Here is a 27,863-nt window from a genome sequence, read left to right on the forward strand (position 1 = left end):
GGTTTGACTCAGGTGAATGGATTCACAGGTGTGGGTGATGCTGTCATTATAATCTCTTTATATCTTTCTTTTATGATTATTTGGAAAGCAGATGTAGAGAGGGACTTGGATGTTATAGTTTGGGGAGTTCCTGAATTATAAGACTTCCTCAGTTTATTCTGAATGTTACCTCTTCAGGGATTGTTATTTTGATTCCCACCCACTTCAGTCCCTAATCTTTTCCTTCTTATTTATCCAGGCAAATTTTCTCACACACTTGAGAGATCACTGGCAAGGCAAATGTAAAAGCTGAAGTTCAATTTTATTACTTGACATGGCTCTAATACTTTCTAAATGTATTTTAGGGGAGAAATCCATTTTTTTTAGAACCGTCTATTTTAATTACCATCACAGATGGAAACAAGTTAACAAGTACTGCTGGTGTGCAAGAAGAGGTGAGATTTCATTTTTTTTTAATTTCGTTTAAATGGCAGAGAACATGTAGTTATTTCTGTGGGAGGCATAAATTTCCAGTTAAGAAAAAGTTTGATCAGATCTTCCATCTTGATAATCCTTGAAAGATGGCCTCATTTTTATTGAGTATGTCAAAGAAAAACGAACCCTTTAACTCTTTAACCTTCTTCATTTCTGTATGGGTGGTTATGATGAAACTTTTCTAATTTTGCTTTATCAGCTTCACCTTCCTTTGAATTCTCCTCTGCCTGGAAGTGAACTAACCAAAGAACCTTTTCGTTGGGATCAAAGGTTATTTGCCCTGGTGTTGCGTTTGCCTGGATTGGCTTCTACTGAACCAGAGCAGCTAGGGAGTGTACCAACTGATGAATCTGCCATCACACAGATGTGCGAAGTCACAGGAGGTATTGGCCATATTTACTACTTCTAAAGGGAGAATTCCGAGCAGCAGAGTATCGTTTTCCTTAAATGCCATATCCAGTGTCGTTTTCCTTCAGAATCTTAAAGCTCTGAGGCTGAAGCTCATCATTAGTGTGATGTTTGCTGCCCATGTAGTTTTGATTATTTCAGGTTATAGTTTAGGATTTCAAATGCTTGTATTGTTAAGTAGTATTTTATTTGATCAAACTTGGACTATTTGTTGTTGTTGTTGTTTTGTTTTGTTTTGTTTTTTTTTGTTCTGGTACAGGTCGCTCCTACTGTGTTAGAACACAAAGAATGTTGAATCAATGTTTAGAATCTTTAGTTCAAAAAGTTCAGAGTGGTGTAGTTATTAACTTTGAAAAAACAGGACCAGATCCGCTTCCTATTGGAGAAGGTACAGTAGACAACTTTTTATTTTAACCTTAAAGTGTTATATAGGAGAGTGATCTGAGAGTGGGAAGACATTAAACTCATCACAATGGATACCATCTTCACTCTCCACATGCATTCAAGTGCTTACAGACATCTATCCAAACAACTGCCAGTCGGTCATTGCCTATGTATATGTTTCAGGTGGCCAATTTCTAACTTTAATTCAATGTCAAGTCTTCCTAAGAAAATTCTTCCTTTTCCCTACTCACTTCATATTTCTGGTCCCAGTCTTGGGATGACACTGAATTCTTCACCTCTCTATTCATGAAATATATGGAGATTCACTATATGGAGTGCCTCTTAACGAGCCATCTGGTTTTGGTCTTGTGAGCGCCAAATGTGCCAAGCTATCTTTAGGAAATCTGCGTTTGTTACCATACATCAGCAAGAGATTGTGAATGTTTATCCAGGAACTGCTCATATTCTAAAAGATCCTACACCAGTATTTTCCTGGCCACTTTTAAATTTTAAATTTTCTCTTCAAATGAAATTTTCCAGAAAGTTCAACATCTCAAAATCTGACAGCAGAGCTACTTTTGTATCCGGAAAGGGAATCCTACCCGCATTGCAAGGCTTCCTCAGAGCAGCATTCTAGGCCATCACTTCTCCGCATTCCTGTCAGTTCACACACATACATACACATGTGTGCCTAGCCTCCGTCGTTACCATGCTGCTTGTCTGATCTAATCCATGCATTTTACTCACTGTGACTACAATTAGTGGTAGCTGCCTGGAGAAGCAAAGGGGGTAAGTGTAAAAGGGTAGAAAGACACACATTTCTTGCTGAAGCGGTGGATCCTGTGGTTCCTGACCTTTTTAGTTCCCAGAATCCTTTGAGAAGCTATTGGAAAAATAGAGACCCTTCTCCCTAGAAAAATGGCAACACATACACACAACATAATTTTGTATTTAATTTCAGGGATTCTTGGACTCCAATTTAAAAACACCTGCCATAGAAGACTGAGGCCTCACAGCCTATTTTAAAGTAAATTAATTGTAAAGGAAGGACATATTATATTGCTAATGACTGACTGCTTAATCCATAATTTTGTGTTTATTACCTTCACATGACCTGGGAACTTTCACACTGAAAACCAATTAGATGGGGTCACATAACTAGCTCAGATATTCTTTCTAGCTTCACTTCTCCTTTGTCCAAGAGTTCTTAACCTTTGAGATTCTGATCAAAGCTAAGAACGCACTCGTCAGAAAAATGCACATCCCCAGAATTGTGTGCTCAGCTTCAGAGGGAGGGGTCTCTTAATCCCCTGAAGCCATTACATATATTCTCTAGAGCCCCATGGACCTCAGTAAATCTCCTGGTCTAAGGTAATTACTTGTTTAAAGTAATGCTTAAATAAGTAAATCAAATGATATGTAATTTAAGAAGAAACATGAGATGATTCATTAACACACATCTTTTACAAATATAATTTAGACTAATGAATCATCACATTGAAAGTTATGTAACTTTGCCTTACCCTGTTCTGGGGGGCAAATGAAATATGCTAATTTAAATAATTAAACTGCATTCAGGATATATTATTCAGCATTATACAAAGCCCAGTATCCATGGAATTTTAATGGTGAATGGGGAACTATAATGAATTGGTCCACTCAAACTTGATGCATTTGCTGTGTTCCGTCCCCAGCTACATACATAGATTGTATTGTCAGCATTCCTCTACCTTTGAGTGAATTTGTCTTTGTGGTCATTGGGTCTGTTTAGTAAAGAATACTTTTTTTCCCATCTAATTGGAAATAGAAAATCGAAATGGAATTTATGACCTATTTTGTCAAATTCCAAAAATGTAGAACTATACCAGGGGATGAACAATTTCATTTGCCTAATTTGGAAAAATAACTATAGTGGTTTAGTGTGTTTAATTTATGTGTCCAAATCTCAGAAAATTGGAAACTAACTTTATATCAGTTTTCCACATATTTTGGTTGTAGTTAAGGATGAGGGGGGTGGGATGTTGGATTAGATGGGATGGATTAGATGATGAAAAGAGTTGCTGGAAAGAACATTCAGAAATCCTACTAGAGTCACTGTTTTATTCCTTCCATTTTTCATGAGTCACTGCTTTGGTTTTGTTTTGTACTTTGCTTTTAGCTGAAAATTTTGTACAAGATCAACAGCTGTAAAAAGAAATTCATGCCTTAGTCTGTCTTTTGTTTAACTTCTAGATGGACTTATGGATTCATCCAGGCCAAGTAATTCATTTGCTGCTCAACCATGGCATAGTTGTCATAAGCTCATTTATGTACGACCCAACTCTAAGACTGGTGTTCCTGTTGGACATTGGCCGATTCCAGAATCTTTTTGGCCAGATCAGAATTTACCTTCACTAGTAAGTGTCATAAAACAAAAAAGGTAAATGTCATTCTGGATTTTCAATTTACTGATTACAGAGAACTTTTAAAATAGCTTGGAGGCTTTTAAGCCATGCCTTCTGAATCTTACTGGGAAGTCTAGCTTGTACTTAAAAGCAACAAAGGACTTCCTTTCTGTTCTACCATTCTTTCTTTCAGTTGCTTCTGCTACTTGAACTGCCCTCTTTGGATGTTAAAGCATTGTTATTTTTGATGCTGTTGCAATCTGTGACTTGGTTTTTATTCCAGAGCAGCTGACTTGATTTACATGGTAAATACAATGTCTAAAGAGCACTGCCATTGATTTTCATGTCCATCTTCAGGAAATTAGAACTTCATTTGCACCTTGTATACATTCTAGAAACATATTCAAAGCAGAGGTCATTCTCCTTCCTCTCAGGGAGTCATTAGACACCAAGTGGAACTTCGTGGGCCTCCTTTTCATCTTTTTACAATCAGTGGACTTGTGCTCCTTGGCAATGCACCTTTCAATACTGGGTCATTTAGCAATATTTTAAAAATGATTTCTAAGCCAGGATTTGTCTTTTTGTTCACTGCATTTGGTAGAAGAGGGTTTGATTTTGTAGTTGCTCCTAGCACCAGATGAATTGGCCTGGGGGGAGGGGCGGAGTCTAGCAATAAGAGAAACCATATGAAACCTGCTCTCCCTTTCATCTTCCTCCCTTGCCCCAGCCAATATAAAAGGGCCAGAGTAATCCTCGTGGGGAGGATGGGGCACGAAAAGATCACTGCTGTTCCAGTTTAGCGTTTTCCTGGTTCAGTTAATCTCTAGTTTAAGTTTTAGGCATTTTTGACATGAACTGTGTTTTCTCCTGGATTACTATTTTTAGGCTCCTGCACTATATTCAGGAGTGGCCATGAAAGTCCAGAATGTATGACTGAAGAGCCATCCTCAGCCCCTGCTGGGGGTGAGGGTCCATCTCCTCCTCTGTCCCTCCAGGCACCAAGGTGTCACACTTGTCGAACCTCAGGGCTCAGTTACTCTCAGCCCCTTCAAACCCGAGTGAATGTTTTAGTTCTAAGTTTACTTCATCATTGTTGGTGATGGGTTTCACGCATGTCTTTTTATAGATTTCAGTATAATAAGCCAGAAAGAGTTCACCAGTTTAATTAAAATTAAAATCAGGGAAAGCTGGAATGGAAGATATTCCAGGTAACTCATGCATAGCTTGTGTTACCATTCCTGCAGCTTTAAAAGCATGTTGGAGAGCTAGTTCTCTCAGCTTCCGAAACATCTTGTAGGTTTGTAAATCATAAAGGTGAATAAGCACGTTTTTCCCTTTCATAAAGGAAACAGAGATGTTTTGTCATATTCACATTAGCCATACAGATCTCTCAGCAGAGGTAGGTAGGGCCATGTCTGGCTCTTGACCCAGGGACCTGTCCTGTCTCCTCTCTCTCTGGCGCTCTCCATTACCACAGGCTAAACCTGTTAATAAAATGGCTGCTCCATCAATCTGCTCCGGTACCCTAGGTGCATAGGCCTTTCAGCCCAGCCAAAAGCATCCCCAGCTCTAGCTGTTCAAGGAAGCTTGTGGGTGTGAGAAATGCTGTAAAAATTCATCTGCAAAGAAAATTTTAACCAGGCCCGGGAGTTCTGACGGGCTCACTGTCAGTCGCTATCTTGCCTTTTTCACACCCTTACAGTTTTTCATCTTGCTTGTTAGTGGCTCTAGCTCTGTCATGACCTCATGAGAAAGCTTCACGGATTTCTTCTTCCCAAGCAGTGTCTGGAATGTCTGTAACCTCATGATACAAAGGAGTGAGGGGCACATAGTCCTTGGACATCACAAAGTGGATCTGAATTTCAGGGTTCATAATGACTTCTTAAGCATATTCAAAGCAGTTTTATTTTTCACTTTGCTGAAACTGTAGTTATGCATGTTATAATTTATCTTTCGTCTCCCCAGCGCCAAGTAGATGGTGAAGAGAAAAAAGCTGAGTCCCCTCCCTGCATGGTAGCCATTGGTGATGCGCAGAGATCAGCAGCTCTCTTTCTCAAAACAGTAGTCTGTATTTCAGCGATGGTGTAACAAAACAAAAGGATTGCAGAATTGTCATAAATGTAAGCTGTCTTGATAACAGACCATATTTTCTCCTCTTGTTTTTTAGCCTCCACGAACATCTCATCCTGTTGTGAGGTTCTCCTGTGTAGATTGTGAGCCAATGGTAATAGACAAACTTCCCTTTGACAAATACGAGCTTGAACCATCACCCTTAACTCAGTACATCCTGGAACGAAAGTCTCCCCATACCTGCTGGCAGGTACTTATTCTTTCTTGTGAGCTGAATGTCTGTAACCACTCTGAGATCTGGGAATTGTTTTAAGTTTCAAAGGTTAATCTGGGAATAGTTGGGCTGAGTCTGTTAATATTGTTTCTCACAAGTGCTATCAAATAAGCAACAAGGCCAAGCAAATAATTTCAGACTGATATGAATCACTAGCCTACTGTACGTTGCCAGTATAATATGATGAAACCTATGTATCTGAGGATTCGGAGGACTCCCCTGAAGCCTATCCAAGGACGCCAGATTAAGAATCCCTAACCTCTAAAGGATGTAATTCTTCTATTCAGCTGTGGCTTCTACAGCTGAAACAATGTTCTCAGCCCTTATTATGAACTTGACAGATTGGAAGTACAAGATATTTTTTTCTTTCTTTTCTTTTTCTGTTTTTTCTTTTTCAGTTTTATTAGGTATAATTATTTCAGTTTGACTGCATATATACATTATATTGCATGTAAATACATATATACAGTATACTGCACATTTTTAAAGTTTACATATATGTACTGATCATTGTTTGTAAGAACAGATAAGAGCTTTAGCTTTTTAAACTTAACATGGTTATCAAAGGAATAAAGCCAACCACAAAATAAGAATCAACAGAATGTGGTAATCCAATCATAAAGGACAGTCAAATGGAAGTATAAGATATTTTTGACAAAAAACCATAAGCCTGAAACTACTTTCTGTATTAGTGTAATGTAGTCAGACTCTCCTTTCTGTAGTACAAACCACATTGGTGTGTGTAGTGTGGATTTTACTTGGATGAGGCAAATACCCAGGCAAATGCAGACACACTGGTTTTCTGAGTGTTATCCTTCAGCCAGAAGGGCTCGCTGATTTTTTAATAGACTCACCTTTGGATTTTAATTCATAAAAATCCAGACGTGGCAGTCACAGCATTTTTATTTGGATATAATAAGTCCTACACTGTAAGGATGTTTGTTCTGTTTCTAAACTACAGCACCATATAGCAATCAGTAATTGTTAGGTTCTACTTATGCAATGAACACTTTCAGACTGCTGTCTGTTTCATCTGAAAATGGGAAATCATTGCTACTAGTTGTCTTTAAGCTACTTGAATTCTCAAAAAAATTGAGTAGAGAAAAAAAAGGAACAAACATAAAGCAAGGATGTAAAAATGCAAGAAACAGAATGATCTCATAAATATAATATGGAGCAAAATAAGCCAGGTATAACAGATTACATATCATATGATTCAACTTTATATACATTCACAAAGAAGTAAAACTGCCTTACTCTGTTAGGAGTCAGGATAGCGGTTTCTCTTGGGGGTGCAGCATCCTGACCAGAAAAAGACAAGAGGGGGTTTCTGGTTAGGTTCTATTTCTTGATCTGGGTGCTGATGACATCTGTGCCTTCATTTTTTGAACATTCTTTGAGCTGAATACTTATAATTCATGCACTTTTTTGAATGTATGTTTATACTTCAATAAAATACACCAAAAATGTACTAGAAATGTAGAGATATGGATAATAGAATGCTAACTTAAAATCAAGACAGGAGGCTTGAATTTTTGAATTGAAAAAGATTTTGCAATAAAAGCATATCAAATTACAAATTATGCTTTTTCCCCAAAATAAACCCTCTTTTCTATATAGCACATTCCTTGTAAATCTTCTCCAAAGGAACTTAAGAAATCCTGTCCTCACTCCCTATACCACTCCTCAAATATGCCATATGCCTTTCTCCTGCACCTTATGTTACTATGGTTTAGAGTAGTTTAATGCGATGAATTAGTGGGAGTGAAAAAGAGTAAGATGAACCAGGAGCCAGGAAATTTGGCAAAATCATAATAGAGACTGGATTCTAACCACCCTAGCTCTGCCACCCACTATGTGGTCTTGGACCAGACAGTTTCTCTGGATTAGATGTTCTCTAATGATCCCTTTGAACCCCCAAATTCTATGACACTGCAGATGAAAAGGAATTTGGAAAAGCTCAATGGGTTTATAGAAGGAAGGAAGGCATGAAGGTAGGAACGGAGGGAAGAAAGAGAAAGGGAGTGAGAGAGGAACAAAAAAACAGTACCTTTCCTTTCATGGGAATTACAGCTCTGATCCTTGCCAGCTGTAACTTTTTTATCCTTTATGATCATTTTTTCTCCTTTTCTATCATACACGCATAGGAAATAGGGGGAAATCCAGCATGTTTTACTACAATTATCTGTTTCCACTAAGGTTCCAGTTAAGGCATGAAATCAAGTAGATGAGTCATGTTTTAGCACAACTCGTTTTGTGGAGTCATAGATTACATAGGAAAGATTTAGTCTTAGTTATAGCTAAGTAGAGCAAGAATTTAATGAACTGGTAAGTTACATTGCTGGTACTAAGAATTAGCAAAATAAGTGGACTCTGTTCGCCACCAAGATTTGACTTTTGTCTTAAATGATCCTGCTGAAAGACTTTGGAAAAGGTAAAGGACTGGGTCCCTAAAGACACATGCTGGTGTCCTGACTTGGGCCAAAGAGTGAACATGGGACACAGAGAAAACATGATAGCTAAAGGACTCCAGAATAGCATATCAAGTGTATGAGACCAGATAATATAATATAATATAATATAATATAATATAATATAATATAATATAATATAATATAATATAATATATATATAAATCAGAAATATCAATAAGGAATAAGATGTTTTTATTTTTATTGAATGTTTCCTCTACCAGGGTCATTTACAAGAGAAAATGCCTTCCAGATGGAAGCAAAGCATCTCCTTGCTCAGTATAATTGCCTCAAAATAATTAGCACCAGTGCCTGGCTTATAATAGGCTCCTCAATAAATATTTATTGGATGAAAAATGAATAAATGGATAGAGAAATGGGGCATCAAAGGGAAGTAGAGCAAGACTTAATAGTAGTGCACATAAGGAGTGTTAGCATAACCCTTTAAATGGGCTTTGTTTTTATAATTGCATGCTTTAGGCGTGGAGCCATGTTCCATTTTCCTAAAAGTCTCCTCTCTGGTCACCACTTGTTCTTTTGAGAATTCATTTTGTTTTAATGGCTGGTATCACTTAGTGGTATTTCAGTCTTATTTTCCATTGTGCTAACAAAGTAAATATTTGGGTACTGTCGATGCAGCCTGTGGTCTCTGAATGGTTACTGCACAATACAGCTTCATTACTTAACACAATTTATGAACATTCTTATTTAGTATGATACATTTTGACATAACCATAGTGAAAGCACTATTCCCATTTTTAAATTATAATCAAATTGTGCCATTGATGTGCGTATGGAATGTTGCTGTGTTTGGTTTTACATAAAATCCTTATTGTCACAATTGTACATTACTTCATGGTCTTCTCAGGTATTTGTTACTAGCAGTGGAAAATACAATGAACTTGGATATCCATTTGGTTATTTAAAAGCCAGTACGACTTTAACTTGCGTAAACCTCTTTGTGATGCCGTACAACTACCCAGTTTTACTTCCTCTTTTAGGTAAGTAAAGCATGTGCCATTTAATCATCTTAAAAATAGAACAAAAAAGAAAAATAAACGACGAATGACGCATTTTCAGTACAGAGTAACGGATATCGGGATATATAAAAGTCTAAAAGCTGTATTGGGAGGATAGAATTTGCATACTGTTTTCTGTTTTGTTCATTTTCCTTTTGTTGTTTTTACATCAAACAGAAGAGACTCTTAACCTCTGGGGCGTGATTCTTAGGCTGCCATTGCCCCTCTTCTACCTGGTTTTAAGCACACTTGGCTTTTGGTAGACGAGTTTGGGCCAAAAAAAAATACCGTTGATTGGGGTTAACCCTTAAAGAATCTGATGATTTTCTTCAGAAAATAGGGTTTCTGTGGGGCTATTGGCTTGCACTATGTTCTTCCACAAAAGAATGTTAAATGCTCTTGAAGCATCTGTTTTAGGCAGGGTAGCAAGAAGAGCAAATAGGTACAAGAGTGAATTCTACAGTAACTGCAGTTGTAGAAGCTGTGGTTTCCATGGCAAAATTCTAAAAGAAACAACTCCAGAAGCTGTTACTCAGACATCACTGAAAATGTGTGTAGAGTTTTTTTTTTCTCATTTAAAGAGCCACATCTGTTTAGAGTGATATATTGCCACATGGTCTCCTTCTAGTTGTAAAGTTGTGAACATTTTTCGTTGGTGGGATTTCTTAATTTTTGATAAAATGATCAAATCTTTGCTAAGTTTTAACATAGACATTAAAAGCATAAGATTTTTAGTGCTATAAATACTGTATGTATTAAATGTACTGAAAAAGCAATTCTTTTAAATGTTGTAAGTTAGAAAGTGTAAAAGTGGGTCATCATAAATATATTAGCATGATTGTTTTGCATAGCCTATCTAATTTATTTCTTAGTCCAATCTAAAAATATAGTCACTGATACAGAATATAGGTTATGTCTTTGAGATTAATAAGACTACCAATAAAAAATTATTTTGTGGATTTATTTACCCCATTTTCTTAAATAGACCTTTATAACCTCAAGTTTTCACTATAAAGTAAAGGTTTATACTTCACTTAGACTGTTAATAGTATTATTTTTCAACTACACTTTTTATTTTGAGATAATTATAGATTCACATGCTGTTGTAAGGAATAATAAGAGAGAGGTGATACCAAAAGCACAGACAACAGAAGTGAAAATAAACACACGGGACTACATCAAACTTAAAGATTTTTGTGCATCAAAGGATACAATGCAGAGTGAAAGGCAACCTATGGAATGGGGAAAATTTTGCAGATCATATTATCTGGTCATTTTGGGGGGGTCTATTTTCTGTTGTTCAGATTGGGTGATTTCTATGGTTCTGTTTTCCAGTTCACTGATGATTTCCTCTGGCCCTTCCCTCCATTCTGCTTTTGAGCTGTTTATTTTGGCTACTGTATTTTTCAGTTTTAAGATTTCCATTTGCTCCTTCTTTGTATCTTCTGCTTCTTAATTTCTCTTTCTTTGCTGAGGCTTTCTCTTTTTTCATTTGTTTCAAGCCTGTTTATAATTGCTTGTTGAAATATTTTTTATGATGGCTCCTTTTAAACCTTTATTGGATATTTTAACATTGCTATCATTTCAGTGTTGGCATCTCTTGATTGTCTTTTTGAATTTGTTTTGAGGGCTTCCTGGTTCTTGGAATGCTGAGAGATTTTCAATTAAAACATGTACATTTTCAGTATTATGTTATGAGTCTTTCCTTTCACACTCCTCTGGCCGACTCCCCAGTACTATGTAAGGTCAAATCCTGGCACTGTCTTTCTGGTCACCTCTTAGTCTGTATTACTCTAGTCCCCAAATGCCAAGTTCCTTTCTCTCTGAAATGTCTTCTGTCGCCAGAGAAACATGTGTGGCATTTGTTCCTGGTCCTCCTTAACCTACAACACTGAGAATGCAACCCAGCCTAGAGCATCACTAGCCCTTTGCAAACATCCTGAACCAGAAACCCCAGAGGTATCTTTTATTCCTCCCCCTTTTCTAACCCCATACATCCACTTGAGGACCATCCCATACTTGACCCAGTTCACATTCTACTCTTTGGCTTCAAATATCCATGTCTAGGCTTTTCTATAACCCATGTCTTCCAAGGACCATAGGATTTCACACCCTTTGAGACCAGAGGTCCTTGGGCCCCTGAATCCTGTGAATCGAAATGAAATCGACATAAATTGGCATGAGACTCTCAATATTTCCACCATTGCCTCACTTTCTGGATTGTGTAGCCTCATGGTGAGTAGGAGTATGGACTATAGGGCCTAGCTGCCCTGATAGAAATCCTGGTTCTGCTGTTTGCTAGCTTTGTGACCTTGGAAAAAATACTTAACCTCGCTGTGCCTCAGCTCTTTCATCTGTAAAGTGGGGATAATGGTAGTACCTACCTCAAAAGGATTTAGTTGGGATTAAATTAATTAATACAGTTAAATTGCATAGGAATCACCTAGCAAACAGTAAGTGCTCAATAATGCTATCAGTATTATTATTATTATTATTACTGTTGTCATTATTAATATCTATATTATCTTAATAGGTCTTGAAGGCACTGCAATTTCATACTAAGGATATAATATAAAGATATAGGACAGTTTTGCAGTTTTAACAGGCAGGGCATTTAGTAAAAAGTCAAGTTAAATAACATATACTTTATAATCTCTGGAACATCACTATAGTACTGCATTGTACAATAACTGTCCATAAAGGTGAGCCCTGTTTCTTCTTTATTAATTCAAAATTTCCGTCAAAAGTAGTTAACAGATTTCTATTTCCTAAAAGTCAGGGTCAGCTTGTGAAAAGTTGTTAAACAATATGCTAAGTGTGAAATGTCAACCATCACTCTAAACTTTCCCTGTTCAGAGCATCACATGAAGACTTCATTGGGTTTTATAGTGGCTTTCTGATTTTGGTAGTCTATTGAAAAAGGAAGTTTGTTAAAAATTGTCTGCTCATGGCCTGCCTGAAATACCATGATTGTTTATGAAAAGTGTCTTTAATAAAGCCAGATACAGTTTGGTTTGAAAAAAATTATTTAATTTTAATTATTTAAGCACTAGAGGGGGAGGGTATAGATCAGTGGTAGAGTGCATGCCTAGCATGCATGAGGCTGTGGGTTCGATCCCTGGTACCTCCACCAAAAGTAATACATAAATAGATAAACCTAATTACCTACACCCCCCAAAATTAATTATTTAAGCACTAAAATTTACCTGGGGTAGATAAGTGACGTTTAATTGCATCAATGAGCTACCATAACAATCATGTCAGCAGGGTGCTAACCAGATTATTGCAGTTGGCAGGATTATCTCTCAAGCAGGAAATTAGGAAATTATTATTTTTTTCTATCAAGGGTCAATAACTACACAAATTAAGGCATTTGAAGCAACTTTTCTTTTTTTCTTTTTTTTAAAAACATACCACCTTCAATCACCTTTTCTTAAAATTAGGAACTAGGGATTTGTGTAAAGAATAAAGTTCAGCTCCATATTAAGACCAGTTATTATCAAGAGGAGGAAAAGAGAATAATCAAAAGAGAATAATTTGATGTGTATTAATCGCTGTATATCTGGTGCTTCACAATTTACACCATTTATAAATTTTATATAATGTTTTCATTGCATGATCTAGTTCCTCAGAACAATCCTGTGTGGTAAGGCAATTATCATTAAACTCATTTTATAGATGAAGGCACAGAAAAGGTGAAGTAATTTCTCAAAGCTCACTGAGCTAAGTACATAGCATGTGGCTGAGCTTAGATTCAAACCCCTGCCTTCCTCCTTTTTGAAGCAGGAAATGGGCAGAAAGGAACCAGAAAAGAAAATATCTGTAGTTTTTGAGGTGTTGGCAGTGTTATTTTACCCTCATTCCACACTCTCATCTCCTTGTCTTTCAGATGTGGATGAGCTAATTACTTATGATGTCTTTACTGTACCATCCTAGAGACTCCATGTGAATGGAAATCTAATATCATAGAAATCATTCTCTGAGCTACAGAGATAGTGACTAAAGCAGTGTCACCCTAACTGCTCTCTACCCTTAATCTAGACTGTGGAAGGTTTTCTTTCTTCCTCTCACCGCTGTTAAAAAATAAATCTGAGAAGAAATTAATTAGACTAAATTGGCTCCTGGGTGGAATCATTGCAATTGCTATTGTTAGAAATATTACGACTATTATTGACTCTCATTAGATAACCTATTTATATCTAAATGTCTTTTCAGTCTTGTGGTATTTAAATTTGTCAGTTAGTTTCCAAAATCTGCCTAATTCCCCACAGACTTCACGCAAAGACACGGTATAACAGGATATTTCCACGGTCTCTCATTCCTTTCTGTCAAGATATGAATGGTCTTTAAAGGACCTGCAGGCTATAATGAGCCAGAAATCTCTTCAGATCTTTTTCTCTTTGTTCCTTCTACTCTGTAATAAAAGAACAAAAGACCTACATTTTATGACTTTGTAAATTCATTTAAATTAGTTTCAGTAGGAGTGAATAATTTATTATAGCTGTAAAAGGAAGAAAATATGTGGTTGCCTTTCTTAAGTAATTCAGAATTTCAAAGAATAGCCCTATTTCTAGAGAAATTATGCATATGGCATAGGAATGGTTTTGTCCCTGGAAGTACAGCACTTGTTTTTTGGATAATAGCCAATAAAACTTGAAGAAACAATATAGAGGATGAATTTATAATATCTTTGATATTTATAGTAAGTGTGGCAGGTTCATGTTGATGTCTGGGGACCACCAACCTGTTCTCTGTATCTATGAGTTAGTTTTGTTGTTGTTTTAACATTCTCTATTTAGATAAAAGAAATATTCCATCAACCAGGGACCATGGATTCCCCCTCAGGTGAAAATTACTACACTAAAGTTACCAATATGCAGGAGGTCAGAAAAATATTTCACATAGATCAGAGTTAGTATTTTAATATTATATTTTATGTAGCTTCACAAATGGAAGGTGAATGTGTACCTTGAGAATTTATTTCATTTTATAGAAAACTACTGTATATAATTTTGGTCCATAGTATGAGAAAAGATAATCAAATAAACTCTGATGAAAGGTTCATCTAATGTAATTGAAACTAGAAATTTCTAGGAATTTATAAAATAGATGTGGGTTGCTTGATTTAGAGCTTGGAATTTAGGACTGGAATAATGTAATATTTTATTGGATTTTCTCTTGCAGATGACTTGTTTAAAGTTCACAAGCTTAAGCCAAATCTGAAGTGGCGACAGGCTTTTGACAGCTACTTAAAAACTCTGCCTCCATACTACTTATTAGTATGTATTTATGTGTATATATTATTAACTGTATCAGTGATGATTCTTATCACAAGAAATTTCAATGAACCAAGACTTTTACCCCTGAAATAAGATATTTTTTTTTAATTTATAAATCTGGGTCGCCATTGTCTTCTCAAATTATGTGTAATAGCTTGGAGATGTCATGGCGGCACAAAAGAGCTGTTTATTTCCTTTAACTGCCATGGTTATTGTTATAAAACACATCTATGTTTCTCTTATAAAAACTAACCTTATGAAATTGTAGTTTTGGAATTTAAGAAAAGTAGGTCTGGATTCATGTATTTTATTAACTTCCCTTTTTAACTCTAGAAATTCTCAATATGGGTTTTTTCTCTGGGGGAAAAAATCTGAAGACATTATATTTATTTATTGCCTGTTAAATGTGTCCTAGACACAGCATGACACAGGAGCATTGGTTGGGGGGATCCAAAAAGAGTAAAAAATTACTTGGCATCATTTGGATGTTTACAATTTGAGAAAAATATTCATGATTATTTTGAACTGGCCATATAATCTAAATCAAGATTATCAAAATCATTTCAGAGGTGGATGTGGCAAACTTTAAGCCAAGTTTCTAGAGGTGAAAAGGCAGAATTTTAAGTAGCACCACTGGTGTCACTGGGAGGAGAAATTGGGGTGTGTTACTATTTACCATGGCAGGAATGGGGTGCACGATAAAATGCAATGTGAAATGATTGTATAACTTGGGAATTAAGCTGAAAGCAATTTACCTGTTTGAATTTGCTGTTACTTGCTCTTCTTATCCCACTCTCTTCTGATTTTTTTACTTTCTGCTCCTTACTTCTCTGCTATTTTCATTGCCACTTTTTAATGTTCCATGTTTGGTTTTATGTGCAGCACCTTGACTTCTAAGAAATGAATCATGTCCCTTTGCCCCTTATAACTGAACTTTGAGTATTTTAAGATTTATTCTATTCTTACTGTTGTGTATTTTGTTTCCTTATAGCCATTAAAGAAAGCACTAAGGATGATGGGAGCTCCAAATCTGATATCAGATAATTTAGATTGTGGACTTAGTTACAGTGTTATCTCTTACCTTAAAAAACTCAGCCAACAGGTAGTATTGGTAAAAACAAACAAACAAAAATCCTTTGCCCTCAGAAGTGCATTTCCTTATTCTTTAGTGTAATTGTAATTTTCAAATTAAATGTGTATATATTTCTACACTTTATGGATTAGTAATAATGTGATTCTCTATGGCTTCTAGCTTCACCATTTAACTGCAGTTAAGGGTCTGTCAGTATCATTTGATGCTGTGCCATTTCTCCTTTTGCTTGCCAGTTTGTTCTACCCAACAAGCTGGTTGATATTTTGTGGCCTAAGAGGGGCAGAGGCTTAATAGAATTATCTCATGGGTCACATTTTGTCTATCCTCAACCTAGTTTCTCCTCAGATCACATTGGGCTAGAGCATCCCCCTTTTTTAGGTCAGCACCCTGAGGCGTGCTGTGATTAAATGACTTGCCTGAAATTAGTTTTTAGGCAATAAATACCAGTCTGCTTTTTCTTGGAGTGGAGGCGGTGAGACCAGTGTTCCTCACACAGGAGGGTGACAAGCCCTCCGTCTGTTCCTTTGCACCCCCACCTCATTTACCATTATTCACCTTGTCCCTTGCCTGCCCCTCTCTATTAGTACCTCATCCTCCACTCACCCCTACTTATCATACTTCTCACCTCTACCAAGCCCATTCTTGCAGGGTGAAAATGTTTGAGAACTACTGAGTTAGAGTTTTACCGCCATACAAATGTGTTATGTTATATGACAAATGAATGCAGCACTCTCAGTTTCTTCTTATGCACAAATGTATTCCCAGGTAGGGAATAGTAGTAGCATGTGCAGTGACAATAATGCTTCAAGTTGGAGATGTTTCAAAGTTGGGCCTTTAGAAAACAGAGAGTAGTAAGCAAAAAAGTCTCAGATTTCTGACACTAAAGAACCAAAGTGACTCCACAATTTGGGATGCTGACATACCTGGCTAGGAACTGCAACAACTTAAGTATGGTCTGGAGTTTACCAGCTCCTACTAGTCCAGTGTGCTCATAAATGCAAAAGAATGTAAAGGCAAACCCAGATTTTCTAATCTACCAAGTGTCCCCTTAATCCCTTTTCCTCTCTGCTAATAGATTTTTGTTGTTGTTGGTAATGTTTTGTTTTGGTTATTTATTTATTGATCTATTGATTTATATTTTTTATTTGATGTTTACCTTAGGCCTTTAAGGCTGTGTCAGCAGGGTATGGCCAGAAGGAAGAATAGTGAACAGAGTTGAAACTCATGCAAGTTTTGGGACCTTCTGAGACACATTGCTTGTACAGTTTCATAAATGAGCTTTCAAGACCATTTATGGAAATAGACCCTTCATTTGGTCTTATCCCTTATTTCATGACTTATTTTTAAAAAAAAGATAATACACATACTTAATTCCAATAATTAGGGAAAATTAATGAATATCTCTGACCAAACCACAAGAAATCCAAAATTATTTTGTGCTTACTGGACATTGGTGGAATTCCATCTTTTAGAGAAAAAGATCATTACTAATTTATACTAGCTCTAATTACTAATTTAATTACTAATTTAATAACTCTATGTCACCAGTGTTCTTTGAACATCTCAGATGTATGTAAATCACAATATATGCCCAATATATTGCTACCATACACTCTCCAGCAATACTTATCAATATGGCATAATAGTGTCTATTAAGAGGATTTTTTTTGGTTCTAAGTAAGAAACTTATTGAGTACATATTACAAATTATTTACTTGGTAATATTTGTTAAATTAAGCATTACGTTTTTTGGGGTGGTCTGATATTAGAAATAAACAGTATAAGTTTTTTTCAGGCATATAATGCCAATCTATATAATCTGAATTTTAGTACTAGTGTACTTTTATAAACACAGAGTTTTACCCTTTATGCCTGGGTCTAAAATGAATATGTTGACTTAGACTAGACTTTATAGTAACAAAATGTGATCTTAAATGTCTGTGAATGTAATTCCTACCCATGGTTTCCATTCTCTCCATGAGTCAATCATAATTTTGACACTAGACAAGAGAAAAAACTATATTAAGTTATTTGTCTTCCTAGTCCCCTCTCTCTGTTTGCTGTGGTAGTACAGAGAAGCACAGGAAAATGTTTAATTATCCATTTTTCTGTGATCTGCAATTGCAGTTTGTTCAAAGGGGTTCTTAAAGTGTTATCTTTCTTAAGTAGTAAGAAAGGACAGTGGCAATATAGATCTTTTCATAACATACTATGTACTTTCATTTTAGACCAAACTAGAGTCAGAACGAATACTAGCATCAGTGGGGAAGAAACCTCCCCAGGAAATTGGAATCAAAGTGAAAAATCATCCTGGAGGTGGTGTGTCCTTGACTTACAGTAAAAATTTTAGAAAACTATTGAAAGAAATCATAGGAGAAACTGCACCGAGACTGACAGAATTGAATACCAAAGAATTTGCTGGCTTCCAAGTAGGACTCTTAAACAAGGTAAATTGTGACATAAATAGGTTATATGTTTGAACTTGTCTGATACATTTAGGTCTGTCATATTAATTTAGTTTTGAAGTAATTACAATCCTGTTTTGGACTTCATAGCTATTAATGGACCAGTTTAGGAATTATCCGGCCAGCAGATGCCAATGGATTTAAATGATGTATTTGCGGGGTAAGGTCTGTGAAAGATGAAGGGGAGAAGGAACAGGAGTGAGCAGGGAGAGCCTTCAGATCCCTTGATCCTGTCCAAAATGTCCATAAAACATTTGGTGCACACCAAAAGGTCCTTGAAATGTGGTCCGATCCAAAACATATCCATGAGCATATTTGGTTCATGCCAAATGGTTTTGGACAAGACCAAATATCAAGGACCTTTTGGTGTGGACCAAATGTCTCCATGGACATTTTGGACAGGACCAATGTCTGCTTAACCTTCAGATCACACTGCTGAACTAGCACCTGTGAGAGGATGGGGGAAGGAAGGAAGAATGGGTATGAAGCACCTCAGACATTAGTATAGCTTCTAGAAAGTCTTGGCCAGCTCAACAGGGACCTCTGGCACCATTATTTCCCAATAGAGGAGGTCCATGTTGGGCAGAACTGGCTAGGCCCTAACATCCCCCTGACCATTCTCAGTCACTGGCTGGAGGCATCCTGGGAAGAGCATGGCCCTGGCTCAAATGCTGCAGCAGATCCCTAAGGTACTGCAGCTGGAGGTGCTCGGCTAACTGCCCTCCTTGTAGGATTAGTTATTGCTTCCTGGGTGGACGTCCCAGCAGCTCACCTCCATGGCTGCCCAAGGAATACATCTAGATTATGAACAGTGGACCTGCAAGGCTGTCACAGGCATAAATCTCAGGATTTCATGTTTTAGTTGACATTCAAAAAATGATATCCCCAGTGGCTTTAATGCTATGTGGGTGTATTAGAATTCAGAACAGGGCCAGCAAAGGGAAATTTTCCACTGGGAAAATTCTACTGTATTTAGTTTTAATGAATATCCCTCTCTTCGCAAAGATTTTAAGAGGATTAAGAATTACATTTCTATATTAAGAGCCTCAGGAATAACTGAAATTGTTTCATTTCAAATAGGATTTGAAACCTCAGACATATAGAAATGCTTATGATATTCCACGTAGAGGTCTTTTAGACCAGTTAACCAGAATGAGATCCAATCTGCTGAAAACGCACAAGTTTATTGTCGGACAAGATGAAGGTAAGTGAATGTAGAAGTATTTTTTGGTGATTAGGAAAATGTCAAACCTGACTTACACGAAGATGTTTATTGCATAACGAGTAAGTTATTTTGTAATCCTTTAATATATATAATGCCTCTTTTCCCTGAATCCCTTCATCTACCAGGGCACAATTTATTGTTCTAGGGTTTAAGAGAAAGTGTGTGTTCATCAGCACATATATTACACCACGCATGCTTTAGCTCTTGTAAGTCTCAAAACAGCCCCATGAGATAGACACTGTTTTATGCCCATTTTATGGACATTGGAACTGAGAGTGAGCACTTTAGTAGTTTGCTCAGGTTTAGAGAGTTGGAAAGTGGCAAAACCTAGGTCTATCAGATTTAGGAAATTGCCCACCCCAACGCTATATCACCCAGCTTACTTGTGATGATTTCAATCTGAATTCCTCATTTACATGAAGAGAATGAACCTGATATTGTCCAAGATAATTGGTGATGGTGTGCAATTCTCCTTTATTCCATTCTGTTCACTTTAAACAAGGTCATTTGTCCATTAAAATGAGCAACTCTTAGCCTGGCCAAACTCCTGAAATTATACACAAAGTTTTTTGGAGAGGAGGGAGGGAACTTTTCTAGAAAGAGAGTCCATCAATTTAATCAAATTTTCCAAGAGGGTAAGGCCCACTAACCAAGGTTCTCTGGATGATAAGAGAAACCATGGAGCCCAGACTCTTCAAAACACAGAAATTATGGTGGTTTGAGTTGGGTTGGTGGTATAAAGAATGGCAGCCCATTCTCAAACCTGGTATGATAAGTAAGGGAGTTGTTATTAGCCTAGTGGTTTGAGCTTGTAGGCAGTAGTGATGGTATACTGAGTAATGAGTAGGATGAAGAGAGAAGATTTTAGATCCTAGAATACTAGATTTGAGATTTTAGACTATCAGTTTCCAAGATACACAATGCTAACCCAGACTATGATCATGTCCTCTGAAAAGGACCATACCCTTCAACTGTATACCATCTGTTTCTTTTCCGGTGATTTTGCAGATTCCCTTCATAGTGTTCCAGTCGCACAAATGGGTAACTATCAGGAATATCTTAAGACATTGGCTTCTCCACTTCGAGAGATTGATCCAGATCAACCAAAAAGGCTACATACTTTTGGCAATCCATTTAAACAAGATAAGAAGGTAGGATAGTTGTTTCTATGTCTGCCTGAATAGTGATATTCTTGCTATAGTTCCTTTCTTCTTGGCAAAATATGTATAAATCAGAGGTTCTCCTTCTGTTTGTGTAAAAGATAAAATATGATGCCAGGGTTCTTTGTGAATGGAAAGTGGGAGCCTCCTGATGCAAGAGTGTGTTGGTTAAAAAAATGATAGCTGACATTTATTGAGCGCCTAGTAGCAGCGAATGTTTTAAATGACCACAATTAATGCTCACAACCATTCTGCAGATGAGTGTTACTATCTGCCCTCTAATATGAAGAAATCAAGGCTCATGTGGTCAGTGGCTTACCTTGAGTGACACAGCTGAGAAGAGCCAGGATTTGAACCCACATCTTTCCAGCTCCAGAGTCTGTATTTGTTCCCACCTCTACACACCAATTCCTTTAATATTGAGGTCACCATTTATTTCCTCTGTTTACATTATTCAGATTTCTAGTGCTCTATCTAGACAGTGATGAAGTATTCCTCCTGAAATTTAAAGACTAGGTAATGTTGCTTTATCAGATTGTCCTACCAGAGATACAAATGTGAGGGGTGTGTGTGCGCGTGTGTGTGCGCGTGTGCGTGCATGTATGTGTGTGTATCTCTGTGTGTATATATGAGAGATATACTGATTGAGCATATAAGCATGAAGACAAATGGGGATTATATCTGCATTCATGGAGGAGACCATTGTTATTAAGGTGCAGACCACGCAGTAATGTCTTCTGTAACAAAACTAGAAGGAAAGATATTCCACTTCACCCAAATCCTCAGTTAACTGGAGTCTTTCTTAATCTTTCTGTGTCTTGGTTTCCTCATTTGTTGCACTGGAGATAATTATTACACCTAACTAACAGAGCTCGGTGGAATATTAAGTTAGTACATGTATACCATTTAGAACATTACCTGACATGTAGTACATACTCAGTGAATATGTTTTCCCCTTTCGGTACAGTTTTGCTTTGGGCAATGCTTTGGAAAAGTAATTTGTCATGATTTTATTCAACTAATGGGTTAGCCTTGGATGAGAACAGCTTTTAGTTAACCTATACTGCTGGCTCTCATCTTTTATATACCCCCCAGGAGTAAAAAGCCCTCTCCTTCCTTGTTGAACATCCCCGAGGTGGACATACTTGAATCTCTGTGATGTTGCTGTTGGGAGAATGACGTTTTCTATCTATCTGCCCTTCACCATTGACATGCAGCATTCTGTACAGTGATTATCAATATTTCCTAATGATGAATATAAAGCACAAAAGCACACAAAAGGGAATTAGTTCCCTTACCAAGGGTTGATGCAAAATGATTGATACTTCTTCAGAAAGCTAGCTGTAGGTTTATTCTCATTTTGGTTTATGAGAGTTGCTCATTCCCCCAAGCTTTCTGATTAATCATGATTGATTTATGTTTGACCTTGGACAACACCTTCCATCTTAGTTTCCTTCTTGTTCCACTTAGATTGAATTAAAATTGAGTAGCATTTTCTGTGTGGGGCATGGCACATCTTTGGCCCGTGATTAAGGTCGGTATTGCTGATGTAAAGCATGATTGTATATGCATATGGAGAGTGCTTGCAGTGTTGTCTTCAATGGAATATGTTCATTGATGTTTTTTAGGGAATGATGATTGATGAAGCAGATGAGTTTGTAGCAGGGCCACAAAACAAAGGGAAACGTCCTGGAGAACCCAGCAGTCCTCTGTCATCTAAGAGAAGGCGGAGTATGTCCCTGCTGTTGAGAAAACCACAAATACCACCTACTGTAACTAACCATGTGGGCGGAAAGGGACCACCCTCAGCCTCGTGGTTCCCATCTTATCCAAACCTCATAAAACCCACCCTTGTACATACAGGTATAGAGTAGTGGTTGTGATTTCCTTATGGCTCCTAGAGGATTAAGACACTAAACAATTTTCTTTTCATTTGTATTCATTTCTTTTGTATTTGGTTTTTGTTCATTAAGTAAACCATTATTAAGTCATCGATGTGGTAGGTACCAAGGGCCCCGTGGGGATCAGAGACCCTGTTTCAAGGATCTCAATCTGTATGAGGGGAAGATCCCTACTTACATAGTAATTAATGCAAGATGGAGAAATGGAGAGAAATGTGCGTGTTTGCTTTGCCAGGGCGTGACACAAGGAGGTGCAGCCATTTGGAGTGGCTGCATGAGTCAGAATGATGAAGCAGGTTCCCGAGGCTGTAGGAGCAAATGGGCTCAATTAGAGGCTGGGTCTACATATGATTTCTGTGCCCTCATCTCCCCTCCATGCTCTAACTCCGTGCAGTCTAGCCCAGCCTTCCCCATGCCTCTGAAACAGGTCTCATCAAGGTCTCCAGGGTCAGCCACGAGTTGCCATTACTTCCTAGCATCTTTGGACACAGTTGTTCACTGTCTCCTACATGGAACCTTTCTTGGGTTCCCAGACACAACAAACTCCTGGTTCTCTTTTGCCTTTAATAGTGACCCCTTTTCATCCTCCTTTTCTGGTTTCTTGCCTTCTTTCCCACCTCTAAATAGCATAGGGACTGAAAGCTTGATTCTGGACCCTCTCCTCATCACCGTACCCCCTCCCTAGATGATCTCATGCAGTCCCAGGGTTTTAAATAAGATTTACATTTCAACAACTCAGATATTTATATTTATACTAAACTACAACTGGCTCCAAACTCCAGACTCAAATTTAGCTGTGGACATGGTATCTGTACTTAGATGTCCAAGCCACTTAGATAACTAATCCACATGCAAAACTCGGTAGGTTTCACATGTTTCAGCTGAACTCCTGACCTCTCCTTCCTCCAAAACAGATCTACTTGCAGCCTTCCCCAGTGGTCAATGATACCATCCCCATGGGGGTAAAGCTGTAACAGCCAGCAGTCCACAGGTGTGGGGATTGGGAGAGTGGAGAAGCCCTTGACTGTAGTGTTTGCAGATTGCCACACTGTAAATAATGCCAACATTGTTGATGCCAAGCTAACAGCATGTGGTCACTGAACCAGCTCAGGAAGAGTTGGACATGACACACTCTCATGAGCAATTAGGCCCTGGCACCTGCACACCCCACCATGATTATTTACCCAGTGATTCAGGTGAAAAACCATACAGTCACCATGATCTCCCTATTATTCTTCTCTCACTTCCATCCCTTGGCAAATCCGGGCAACCTTATGACCAATATAGTTCCTGTATCCCACCATTTCTCTCTCTCCCTCAGTCCATGCTGTTGAGCAGTGCTCCTTTGACCAACCTACTACAATAGCTTCTTAGCTTACATCTCTGTTTTCCCACTTGTCCCAGTCTAGCCCATTTTCTGCCCTGTAGTCAGAGTGATCAAGTTGACACAGAAATCAGATCATGCCACGTTCATCTGGAAAACACATCATCACCTTTCCTGGGCACTCAGAACACAATCTGAACTCCCGACGCTGGTCTCCAAGCTCTGCAAGACCTGGCCCCGCCGTCCTCTCCTAACACGTGTCCTGTCGTCTCCTCCCTGCTCTCTCTGCCTCTGTCCTTTACTCTCTGGTCGCTGGCCAGTCCCCTCCCCGGGGCCCCGTGCTTGCCCTTGCCGCGGCCCGGAGCTCTTGCTCTGCGTGTGCACAGGCTGGCTCTCTCTCCTCCTCCAGGCTCTGCCCACAGGACACCCCCTGAGAATCAGAAGGCCCTCCCCGACCACGTGGTCCTCTGGGGCTCCCTCCCCTCCTCTCTGTCCCATGCCTGCCTGCTTCTTCCCTAACATGAGTTCACACTGTAATTGTTCTGTGGGATCATGGCACACTTACTGCCTGGCATCCCCACGAGCATGTAGGTTCCAGAAGGGTGAGGATGGTTTCTCTCGGTCCTGTTGGCTCCTGCTCCCCAGCTCCTGGCACGGTGCCTGGCACAGAGGAGGAGGAGGAAGTGAAGGAGAGCTGCCAGACTTGGGAGTAAAAAGAATTTCACTCTTCTGAGACACAAAAGATGGATGAGGAGGATCCTGTACTGACAGGGACTTTTGGTGATGGACAACAGAGAGAGCCTTCATTCAGATCTAATGGCCACCACCTCTGTTTCCTCAGAACTTTTGAGGTAGAGAGGAGGGAGTTTGAGGGGGGCACATGTAGGCCGGTGTCAAGCTCAGTGGAGCATGGCATTTTATAGATAAATTACAGAAATCATGAGATCACGTGAGACTTGCTGCTTTTCAGCTGATAAAGCACAAGCTGCAGCTAAACCCTCCACTCCAGGGAGCTGAGAATGTTTATTAGCTGTAGTGTCTCACTTGGTTCCGTATGTATTCATGGTGCCATGATGAGAAGAAAGTAGTTTTTCTCCTATTGGCTTCCTGAGCTCAATTTGAGGAGTCTCAGACTCCACCTGGTACATCCCCTTGCTTTACGAAATAATTTCCTCAAACCTGAGGAACACTGGAATCTACCTATGGGTTGCTATAATGCACCTGCCTCATATATCAACTTCTTAATTTGGTTTCCAGATGTTACTGTCACTCACGATGTCCATGAGGAGAAGATGGAAAATGGTCAGATCTCACCTGATGTCTTCTTGTCAAAATCTGCTGCACCAGAGCTTATGAATATGGCAGGAGATAGTATTCTACCCAACCAGTTGGATCCTGTGTCTGATGACTTCACTAGTCTCAGGAAAGATGCCCTCATCCACAAGCCTGGTAGTAATGCACTTATAGGAGGAACCAAAAACTGCAGCGTCTCTGTAGATGATCAGAAAGTCTTAATAACATCTGCTTTGGAAACTGTGCCAAATACGTTGCAAATAACTCCTGCTATGGCGCAAGGAATCAATGCCGATATAAAACATCAGTTAATGAAGGAAGTTCGAAAATTTGGACGAAGTAAGTAGTGAAAGAACGTCAATCAATAATAGAATGGGAGGTCCGTCTCATTTTATGATTCAGAGGAGATTCAGGCTATCTCTTAAGGTGCATTTTGGGGAAGTATTGGGTTTTCACATAATTTAAAACGATTCCTCTTGCTTCAGCTAAAAATATGCAATACCCCTTTTTCTCTTTTTTTCCCCTCTTTCTTATTGTAATAGTTTCCTTTTGCTGCTGTAACAAGGTAACCACAAACTTTGTGGCTCGAAACTGTATTATCTTATAGCTGTGGAAGTCAGATCTGAATTATTTTCAGTGAGCTAAAATGAATGTGTTGGCAGGCCAGCATTCCTTCTGGAGGCTGTAGGAAGAATCTGTTTCCTTCACTTGTCCAGCTTCTACAGGCCACCCGCATTCCGTAGCTCATGGTCCCTTCCTTCATCTTCAAACCTGCAATGTTAACACCTTCTCTTTTCTCTATCTTCCCATCCCAAGATCCATAATTTAATAACATCTGCAGAGTAAAGTCTCTTTTGCCACACAAGGTAACATGTTTACAGGTTCCTAGAATTAGAACATGGACAACTTGGGGGCCATTATTCAGCCAACCACATTTGGGTAGTGTTTACGGAGTTTCCCTAGCAGATATGGACAGATGTTTTGATTTGAGTGTTTCAAATACGAATTAGACCCAACTTTCCACGCACAAAGAATGATTAATGACTGAATGTTATTTTTCATGCATATTTTAATACTAATTTTTAAAAATATCTTCAGAGTATGAAAGAATTTTCATTTTGCTTGAAGGAGTGCAAGGACCTCTTGAGGTCAAGAAACAATTTGTTGAATTTACCATCAAGGAAGCCGCAAGGTAGGTGTAAAGGGGAACGCTTCGTTGTTTTCTTTCTTTGTTTAAGCAGTAGGGCCCAGTGCAAGACAGGTGGAGGAATTCGTGCTGACTTGCTTTCCTAAGCCCTGGTCCTCATTCAAGGTTATGGCTGTCTCTGGAGGCATTTAGATATCCTCTGTGTCCAACTCATTCACCCAAGTCTGTGGAGCCTTCTAGACGTTTCAGTCTGAGGTGTGCTTGGGCTCTCAGTTGGCACTGTTGGTTTTTGCTAAGCCCTATCTTTACATGAAGATACATTTTCTATTTCCTATGTAGATTGTCAGTTCCACTTTGCACCCCACGCAGCATTTTGCCCATTATAAGTGCTTCAAGGACCTTTTGGTTAATAAAATTTCTCTTTATATTTTTAGGTTCAAAAGACGGGTCTTAATTCAGTACCTCGAGAAGGTACTAGAAAAAATAGATTCCCACCACCTCGTCAACAGCATTAACCACATAGACAGCAGATCATCATGTTAATGCAAAGACCAAGGAGACAAAAGGACAAGTTTTCTCTGCCGTAGGATGCAATGGGATATTGTTGAATATCCTATAATGTTTTAGTCAAGGGAATTAATTGCCTTCCAGAGGCTAAGAAAAGGCAGTGAAGCTTTTTGTTTTATGATTCCCTAGCAGTAAAACCTGACTTTTGCCTTACAAGTTTTCTTTGAAAGTATTAATTTGTTGTTTTGGTGTTACGTTTCCCAGTTGAGAAAGGTGATGTTATTAGTCCAGCAGGTTAAATTCAGTAAACACTGTCGCCCCAACCAGAAATGATAAGGGTTCACTCTTGAACTTGGCTGTCCTGGGCACTTCCAGAGTGACCAGGGGCCACCTGTAGGTAGAGCACTACTTGGTGCTCCTCCTATGTCCTTTAGAAAGAATAAGTGTTCAGATTCCAACTGGTTATCTTGTGTGTGCTGAACAAAGGTTTTGACAATTCCTAGTTGTGCCTTTTAAACCATGCAATATTCAGGACAATTTGAATCAAAGAGCAAGAAAGCTGCTATTTGGGTAACTTATTTCTCCATGGGAGTGGGAAGGGAGAGTCACCAAACAGTCTACCTCCAACTCTCTTCTATTTTGTCTAGAGACATTACAAGTGCACCTGAGGCTGCCCCAACCCCTGACATCTGTTCTCACGTGTGACCACAGAAAGTCTTCAGGTGGACTTGTGCATTCTGTGCTTCAGAAGCACTAAAAGGAAAAAAATGTATATATTTCCTTTAATGTTTATACAAAGGTTTATATGGAGCAATATTGTTGTTTGTATTAATTTGCAAAAATTTAAGTGTACAAAGAGATTCTGACTTTGCATATATAAAATAAATCATTTTATTGAATTTTCACAAGTTCATTAATGCTAGAGAATGTCTTTGTCTTTCTTGTGATGTGTTATTTCAGAAAAAAAGTGCACACTGTTAAATCA

General features: G+C 38.4%; 1 protein-coding gene across 6 annotated transcripts; it reads left to right on the forward strand.

Annotated features, from left to right (window-relative positions):
* Positions 1–12: 12 nt before the first annotated feature.
* LOC102511043 (integrator complex subunit 6-like) lies at positions 13–27,781 on the forward strand. 6 transcript variants are annotated; one of them, XM_032474900.1, is made up of 15 exons: positions 13–434; positions 674–857; positions 1,142–1,270; positions 3,499–3,662; positions 5,818–5,970; positions 9,334–9,466; positions 14,669–14,763; positions 15,755–15,865; positions 18,085–18,303; positions 19,402–19,525; positions 20,555–20,697; positions 22,335–22,569; positions 25,189–25,563; positions 26,353–26,416; positions 26,806–27,781. In XM_032474900.1, the coding sequence occupies exons 2-15, from the start codon at positions 839–841 to the stop codon at positions 26,912–26,914; spliced, it is 2,073 nt and encodes a 690-aa protein (XP_032330791.1). In that variant the 5' UTR covers positions 13–434; positions 674–838; the 3' UTR covers positions 26,915–27,781. The 6 variants fall into 6 exon arrangements, with proteins under 6 accessions (XP_032330791.1, XP_032330793.1, XP_032330789.1 ...); XM_032474898.1 differs by having other exon boundaries at positions 15–434; positions 26,323–26,416; XM_032474903.1 differs by having other exon boundaries at positions 17–434; positions 22,335–22,437; positions 26,323–26,416.
* The last annotated feature ends 82 nt before the right edge of the window (positions 27,782–27,863 follow it).

The sequence above is a fragment of the Camelus ferus genome, chromosome X (genome assembly GCF_009834535.1).
Source record: "Camelus ferus isolate YT-003-E chromosome X, BCGSAC_Cfer_1.0, whole genome shotgun sequence".
Classification (NCBI taxonomy): Eukaryota; Metazoa; Chordata; class Mammalia; order Artiodactyla; family Camelidae; genus Camelus; species Camelus ferus.